Source organism: Leucoraja erinacea, chromosome 30 (assembly GCF_028641065.1).
Source record: "Leucoraja erinacea ecotype New England chromosome 30, Leri_hhj_1, whole genome shotgun sequence".
Taxonomy (NCBI): Eukaryota; Metazoa; Chordata; class Chondrichthyes; order Rajiformes; family Rajidae; genus Leucoraja; species Leucoraja erinaceus.
The window spans coordinates 13,946,175-13,955,094 of NC_073406.1; the positions used below are offsets into that span (position 1 = coordinate 13,946,175).

Below are 8,920 nucleotides of genomic sequence, written 5' to 3' on the forward strand. Positions count from 1 at the left end.
AAGGCTCAGTACTGGGACCCCAGCTATTTACATGTCAGGCATCATCTCTGGGATAATGAATAGGTGATATTTCGAGTCGGGACCCTTCTTCAGACTAGAACATGTTTCTCCAGTGATTGTAGAATGGAAAGTCATCTCTGTCCCTTTGGACTCCAGGTGCATGCACCACTGTTTCAGCATGAGAGGAAGATATTTTGGGATTGAAATATGATTAGTTGTTTCACTCAGAAGGTGGTGTATTTTTGCCATTCTTCATTGCAGAGCGCATTCGAAGACATTCAGAAGTGATTGTTAGTTTTCTGGACGTTAAAGGATATGTTGATAGTGCTGGAATATGGACCTGAAATAGAAGATTGCTAGTTCAAATGGCCACATGTCTGACTCCTGCTCCTAATTCTTTCTTTCTTTTCTGATATTCTGATTGATGTGTTAGAAGGCAACTACAGTACCCAACTTCATGTGTGGTGTTAATTCACCGTAAAGGCCTGTCATTTTTCTGATCATCTTTGCCCCTCTCTTGAACAAAGGAGTAACCCTTGCATTCCCTCTCTCTCCATCCCTCACCTGCTGCAATCATCCTACTAGTTTTACTGTTTGTATCCCCTCGTTATTACCTCCTCCAAAGTCAACAATGAACCAATGATAATCATTAAATCTCAACATGTTTCAAATGATAATTAACTGAATTGTTTTGTTTCTCCTTTTAGGTGGTGTTACCGAACCTCCTGGTGAGTATATCGCTCCCATGATAAAGAGGGCAATGTTAACAGCAATATGAAAGCTCTTATGAACTTCATCCAGGGTGTTTAAATGTCCGCTACATAATAAACAAGTTAAAAAACTGCCACAACAGATTATATGCGCTTCAATGCAACTGAACCTCAAGAGTTGCTTGTAGTTATCATCTTGTTAAGGAAACAAAATGTGTCCATACCTCCTCCAAAGTCAACAATGAACCATGTGGGCTCTTTGGCCATTAGTGCAGGCTCTGATTTGTTCTGTACATTTTCAAACCTCTAATTTCTCTCTCACCGGTCTCTCAGTTTGAGGAAGGGTCTCGACATGAACCGTCACCTATTTCTTTCCTCTAGAGATGCGACCTGCCGAGCTAATTTGCTGCAACATGTTGTGTCAATCCATCAGACCCAATGTTCACTTTGAATCTACTTTCTCTTTCTGCTCTTCAGTGGGGAATTGCAAAACTGCGTGGTTTGACCGTGATAACCCATCAGGAAATGGAGATTATGAAATCTTCCCCAATCTGCGAACTGAGAATCCTGGTCAGATCTGCATGGATCCAATCGCCTGTGAGGTGGAGACAACGTCAGGGATTCCGGCCTCACAGACTGGAGAGAACATTGCCAGGTACAAAATAGAGCCAGCCATATTATAGCACTTTTATTATTTCATTCAAAGTGCATCAGTAGTTTTATCAACAACTTTATCATATGTCCCTACATTCTACTCAACAGTTGCAACGTTATTACTGGATTCTTTTGTGTGAACAGCAACCAACGTGATCGCGCATGTCAAGATTACAGAATACGATTCACCTGCCCTGATTCCTTTTGTAAGTATGAGACAATTGTAAAATATCATTTGTGAATATTAGCTACTGAATTATGAGTGGAGCTGAGTATTACACTGACTGCAATAACTACTCACCTTTTGCTTAGCCACCCTCTTCATGTCCCTCTGTTTGCTGATTTCCAGACTTTCCAATAGTAATTTCATCCCCACCTTAAACAGCCCCCCCCTTCTTTAACAGTCCCTTTGGATGGAGTGTGGCATGTTTCTTCTCTGGTTCTTTGAGTTCTGATGTGGTTGATGAGGCTAACGTGTGGTGTGCAGACTCTTGCACAGATGGGGCAGATATCTGCTGACAATCATTAAATCTGAACATGTTTCAAATGATAATTAACTGAATTGTTTGTTTCTCCTTTTAGGTGGTGTTACCGAACCTCCTGGTGAGTATATCGATCCCATTATAAAGAGGGCAATGTTAACAGTAATATGAAAGCTCTTATGAGTTTCATACAGTATGTTTTAATGTCCGCTACATAATAACTAAGTTAAAACACTGGCATAACAGATTATAGGCGCTTCAGTGCGACTGAACCTCAAGAGTTGCTTGTAGTTATCAGCTTATTAAGGAAACAAAATGTGTCCATGTCATGGAGTGAATGCAAAACAGATTCATGGGAAAGGTGGCAGAAATTGTGATTTAGCCACATGAGAAGAAATTGCAAAGACTAGGAATACAAACTACAGCAGATATGGATTACAAAATGCTGGAATAACAGAACGTATCAGGCATCATCTCCGAGATCATGAATAGGTCCTGTTTCGATTCGGGACCCATCTTCAGACTAGAACCTTTTTCTCTAGGGATTGTAGAATGGGAAGTCGTCTCTGACTCCTGCTCCTAATTCTAACTTTCTTTTCTGATATTCTGATTTATTTGTTAGAAGGTAACTAGAGTACTCATAAAAACTTTGTGTGGTGTTAATTCATCGTAAAGGCCTGTCATTTCTGTGATCATCTTTTCCCCTCTCTTGAACAAAGGAGTAACTTCTGCGTTTCTCCGGTCCTCTGACATCACTTGTTCACTTGAGGAAAGTGACTCACGTAAGAGTAATTTGAGTATTCTGCCAGGCATGATTCAGGATTGCAGAATGTGGGATTGTCACGAGGAGGACCAGGAAAACTAGACATGGATTTCGTAGGAATTCTGGGACATGGTACCAGGCTGGTAATTTATAAAGTTTGGATTTTATTGAGGAGAGAGGGATGGCGATTGATGTGAAGGGGTCAGGACCAATGGCAGCAGTGAGAGGAAACAGTCACCAACATCAGCAAATATGGGGCAAGAAGAAATAAGTGAAGTGATGTGCAGAACAGTGAACAAGGTGGAGGGAGCTGGAACTAGGTCTCATGTACTTGAGTATATGATGCGTTCTGATGAGAAATATTGTTCATGTAAGTTGTGCCCAACGGTTAGCAAATCGATCAGGTCTCTCTGTCTCGACATGAAAGGTAACCTATTCCTTACCTCTAGAGATGCTACCTGGAGCTAATTTGCTCCATAATTTTGTGTCAATCTGTCAGACCCAATGTTTACTTTCAATCTACTTTCTCTTTCTGCTCTTCTTCAGTAGGGAATTGCAAAACTGCATGGTTTGACCGTGATAACCCATCAGGAAATGGAGATTATGAAATCTTCCCCAATCTGCGAACTGAGAATCCCGGTCAGATCTGCACGGATCCAATCGCCTGTGAGGTGGAGACAACGTCAGGGATTCAGGCCTCACAGACTGGAGAGAACATTGCCAGGTACAAAATATAGCCGGCCATAATATTGAACTTTTCTTATTTCATTCAAAGAGCATCAGTAGTTTTATCAACTACTTTATCACATCTCCCTACATTCTACTCAACAGTTGCAACGTTTCTACTGGATTCTTTTGTCTGAACATCAACCAACGTGATGGCTCATGTCAAGATTACAGAATACGATTCACCTGCCCTGATTCCTTTTGTGAGTAAGCGGCGATTGTAAACTATCATTTGTGAATATTAGTTACTGAATTATGAATGGAGCTGATTATAACACAGACTGTAATAACTACTCACCTTTTGCTTAGCCACCCTCTTACTGTCCCTCTGTTTGCTGATTTCCAGACTTTCCAATAGTATATTCATCCCCATTTTAAACACCCCTCCTTCTTTGACAGATGGAGTGTGGCATGTCTCTTCTCTAGTTCTACAAGTTCTGTTGTGGTTGATGAGGTCAACATTTGGTGTGCAGATTTTGCACAGATGGGGCAGATATCTGCCGATAATCATTAAATCTGAACATGTTTCAAATAGTAATTAACTGAATTGTTTGTTTCTCCTTTTAGGTGGTGTTACCGAACCTCCTGGTGAGTATATCGCTCCCATTGTAAAGAGGGCAATGTTAACAGTAATATGAAAGCTCTTATGAACTTCATCCAGTATGTTTTAATGTCCGCTACATAATAACTAAGTTAAAAACTGTCACAACAGATTATAGGCGCTTCAGTGCGACTGAACCTCAAGAGTTGCTTGTAGTTATCATCTTGTTAAGGAAACAAAATGTGTCCATGCCATGGAGGGAATGTAAAAACGATTCACGGGTTTGGGAACAGAAATTGTGATTTAGCCACATGAGAAGAAATTGCAAGGACTAGGAATACAAAGTACAGTAGATACTGGATTACAAAATAAGAAATAAAGTGCTGGAGTAACTGATCATGTCAGGCATCATCTCTGGGATCATGAATAGGTGATATTTCGAGTCGGGACCCATCTTCAGACTAGAACATTTTTCTCCAGGGATTGTAGAATGGAAAGTCATCTCTGTCCCTTTGGACTCCAGGTGCATGCACCACTGTCTCAGCATGAGAGGAAGATATTTTGGGATTGAAATACGATTAGTTGTTTCACTCAGAAGGTGGTGTATTTTTGTCATTCTTCATTCCAGAGAGCATTCGAGGACATTCAGAAGTGATTGGTAGTTTTCTGGACGTTAAAGGATATGTAGATTGTGCTGGAAAATGGACCTGAAATAGAAGATTGCTAGTTCAAATGGCCATATGTCTGACTCCTGTTCCTAATTCTTACTTTCTTTTCTGATATTCAGATTTATGTGTTAGAAGGCAACTACAGTACCCAACTTCATGTGTGGTGTTAATTCATCGTAAAGGCTTGTCATTTTTGTGATCATCTTTGCCCCTCTCTTGAACAAAGGAGTAACCCTTGCATTCCCTCTCTCTCCATCCCTCACCTGCTGCAATCATCCTACTAGTTTTACTGTTTGTATCCCCTCGTTATTACCTCCTGCAAAGTCAACAATGAACCATGTGGGCTCTTTGACCATTAGTGCAGGCTCTGATTTGTTCTGTACATTTTCAAACCTCTAATTTCTCTCTCACCGGTCTCTCAGTTTGAGGAAGGGTCTCGACATGAACCGTCACCTATTTCTTAGCTACTGAATTATGAATGGAGCTGATTATTACACAGACTGTAACAACTACTCACCTTTTGCTTAGCCACCCTCTTCCTGTCCCTCTGTTTGCTGACTTTCCAATAGTAAATTCATCCCCATCTTAAACACTCCTCCTTCTTTGACAGTTCCTTTAGATGGAGGGTGGCATGTCTCTTCTCTGGTTCTACTAGTTCTGTTGTGGTTGATGAGGCTAACGTGTGGTCTGCAGACTTTTGCACAGATGGGGCAGATATCTGCTGATAATCATTAAATCTCAACATGTTTCAAATGATAATTAACTGAATTGTTTTGTTTCTCCTTTTAGGTGGTGTTACCGAACCTCCTGGTGAGTATATCGCTCCCATGATAAAGAGGGCAATGTTAACAGTAATATGAAAGCTCTTATGAACTTCATCCAGTGTGTTTAAATGTCCGCTACATAATAAACAAGTTAAAAAACTGCCACAACAGATTATAGGCGCTTCAATGCGACTGAACCTCAAGAGTTGCTTGTAGTTATCATCTTGTTAAGGAAACAAAATGTGTCCATGCCATGGAGGGAATGCAAAACAGATTGACGGGATAGGTAACAGAAATTGTGATTTAGCCACATGAGAAGAAATTGCAAGTATTAGGAATACAAAGTACAGTAGATACTGGATTACAAAATGAGAAATAAAGTGCTGGAGTAACTGATCATGTCAGGCATCATCTCTGGGATCATGAATAGGTGATATTTCGAGTCGGGACCATTCTTCAGACTAGAACATGTTTCTCCAGGGATTGTAGAATGGATAGTCATCTCTGTCCCTTTGGACTCCAGGTGCATGCACCACTGTCTCAACATGAGAGGAAGATATTTTGGGATTGAAATACGATTAGTTGTTTCACTCAGAAGGTGGTGTATTTTTGACATTCTTGATTCCAGAGAGCATTCGAGGACATTCAGAAGTGATTGTTAGTTTTCTGGACGTTAAAGGATATGTTGATAGTGCTGGAAAATGGACCTGAAATAGAAGATTGCTAGTTCAAATGGCCACATGTCTGACTCCTGCTCCTAATTCTTACTTTCTTTTCTGATATTCTGATTGATGTGTTAGAAGGCAACTACAGTACCCAACTTCATGTGTGGTGTTAATTCATCGTAAAGGCCTGTCATTTTTGTGATCATCTTTGCCCCTCTCTTGAACAAAGGAGTAACCCTTGCATTCCCTCTCTCTCCATCCCTCACCTGCTGCAATCATCCTACTAGTTTTACTGTTTGTATCCCCTCGTTATTACCTCCTCCAAAGTCAACAATGAACCATGTGGGCTCTTTGGCCATTAGTGCAGGCTCTGATTTGTTCTGTACATTTTCAAACCTCTAATTTCTCTCTCACCGGTCTCTCAGTTTGAGGAAGGGTCTCGACATGAACCGTCACCTATTTCTTTCCTCTAGAGATGCGACCTGCCGAGCTAATTTGCTGCAACATGTTGTGTCAATCCATCAGACCCAATGTTCACTTTGAATCTACTTTCTCTTTCTGCTCTTCTTCAGTGGGGAATTGCAAAACTGCGTGGTTTGACCGTGATAACCCATCAGGAAATGGAGATTATGAAATCTTCCCCAATCTGCGAACTGAGAATCCCGGTCAGATCTGCATGGATCCAATCGCCTGTGAGGTGGAGACAACATCAGGGATTCCGGCCTCACAGACTGGAGAGAACATTGCCAGGTACAAAATAGAGCCAGCCATATTATAGCACTTTTATTATTTCATTCAAAGTGCATCAGTAGTTTTATCAACAACTTTATCATATGTCCCTACATTCTACTCAACAGTTGCAACGTTTCTACTGGATTCTTTTGTGTGAACAGCAACCAACGTGATCGCGCATGTCAAGATTACAGAATACGATTCACCTGCCCTGATTCCTTTTGTACGTATGAGGCAATTGTAAAAACATATTTGTGAATATTAGCTACTGAATTATCAGTGGAGCTGATTATAACACAGACTGTAATAACAACTCACACTTTGCTTAGCCACCCTCTTCCTGTCCCCCTGTTTGCTGATTTCCAGACTTTCCAATAGTAAATTCATCCCCATCTTAAACACTCCTCTTTCTTTGACAGTCCCTTTGGATGGAGTGTGGCATGTTTCTTCTCTGGTTCTTTGAGTTCTGATGTGGTTGATGAGGCTAACGTGTGGTGTGCAGACTCTAGCATAGATGGGGCAGATATCTGCTGACAATCATTAAATCTGAACATGTTTCAAATGATAATTAACTGAATTGTTTGTTTCTCCTTTTAGGTGGTGTTACCGAACCTCCTGGTGAGTATATCGATCCCATTATAAAGCGGGCAATGTTAACAGTAATATGAAAGCTCTTATGAGTTTCATACAGTATGTTTTAATGTCCGCTACATAATAACTAAGTTAAAACAGATTATAGGCGCTTCAGTGCGACTGAACCTCAAGAGTTGCTTGTAGTTATCAGCTTATTAAGGAAACAAAATGTGTCCATGTCATGGAGTGAATGCAAAACAGATTCATGGGAAAGGTTGCAGAAATTGTGATTTAGCCACATGAGAAGAAATTGCAAAGACTAGGAATACAAACTACAGCAGATATGGATTACAAAATGCTGGAATAACAGAACGTATCAGGCATCATCTCCGAGATCATGAATAGGTCCTGTTTCGATTCGGGACCCATCTTCAGACTAGAACCTTTTTCTCTAGGGATTGTAGAATGGGAAGTCGTCTCTGACTCCTGCTCCTAATTCTAACTTTCTTTTCTGATATTCTGTTTTATTTGTTAGAAGGTAACTAGAGTACTCATAAAAACTTTGTGTGGTGTTAATTCATCGTAAAGGCCTGTCATTTCTGTGATCATCTTTTCCCCTCTCTTGAACAAAGGAGTAACTTTCTGCGTTTCTCCGGTCCTCTGACATCACTTGTTCACTTGAGGAAAGTGACTCACGTAAGAGTAATTTGAGTATTCTGCCAGGCATGATTCAGGATTGCAGAAGGTGGGATTGTCACGAGGAGGACCAGGAAAACTAGACATGGATTTTGTAGGAATTCTGGGACATGGTACCAGGCTGGTAATTTATAAAGTTGGGATTTTATTGAGGAGAGAGGGATGGCGATTGATGTGAAGGGGTCAGGACCAATGGCAGCAGTGAGAGGAAACAGTCACCAACATCAGCAAATATGGGGCAAGAAGAAATAAGTGAAGTGATGGGCAGAACAGTGAACAAGGTGGAGGGAGCTGGAACTAGGTCTCATGTACTTGAGTATATGATGTGTTCTGAGGAGAAATATTGTTCATGTCAGTTGTGCCCAACGGTTAGCAAATCGATCAGGTCTCTCTGTCTCGACATGAAAGGTAACCTATTCCTTACCTCTAGAGATGCTACCTGGAGCTAATTTGCTACATAATTTTGTGTCAATCTGTCAGACCCAATGTTTACTTTCAATCTACTTTCTCTTTCTGCTCTTCAGTGGGGAATTGCAAAACTGCGTGGTTTGACCGTGATAACCCATCAGGAAATGGAGATTATGAAATCTTCCCCAATCTGCGAACTGAGAATCCCGGTCAGATCTGCACGGATCCAATCGCCTGTGAGGTGGAGACAACATCAGGGATTCCGGCCTCACAGACTGGAGAGAACATTGCCAGGTACAAAATAGAGCCAGCCATATTATAGCACTTTTATTATTTCATTCAAAGTGCATCAGTAGTTTTATCAACAACTTTATCATATGTCCCTACATTCTACTCAACAGTTGCAACGTTTCTACTGGATTCTTTTGTGTGAACAGCAACCAACCTGATCGCGCATGTCAAGATTACAGAATACGATTCACCTGCCCTGATTCCTTTTGTGAGTATGAGGCGATTGTAAAATATCATTTGTGAATAT

At 40.9% G+C, this 8,920-nt stretch overlaps 1 protein-coding gene and 1 long non-coding RNA gene across 2 annotated transcripts; both read left to right on the forward strand.

The window, feature by feature from the left end:
- Nucleotides 1-707: 707 nt before the first annotated feature.
- Nucleotides 708-3,468, forward strand: LOC129711663 (uncharacterized). Its single transcript, XR_008725888.1, has 4 exons — nt 708-728; nt 1,188-1,570; nt 1,947-3,333; nt 3,441-3,468. It is a non-coding gene; the product is annotated as an uncharacterized LOC129711663 (long non-coding RNA).
- Nucleotides 3,469-3,548: 80 nt separating this feature from the next.
- On the forward strand, nt 3,549-7,910 carry LOC129711660 (cartilage intermediate layer protein 2-like). Its single transcript, XM_055659460.1, has 3 exons — nt 3,549-6,723; nt 6,831-6,928; nt 7,303-7,910. Exons 1-3 carry the CDS (start codon nt 6,449-6,451, stop codon nt 7,371-7,373), a joined length of 444 nt encoding a protein of 147 aa, XP_055515435.1. The 5' UTR covers nt 3,549-6,448; the 3' UTR covers nt 7,374-7,910.
- The last annotated feature ends 1,010 nt before the right edge of the window (nt 7,911-8,920 follow it).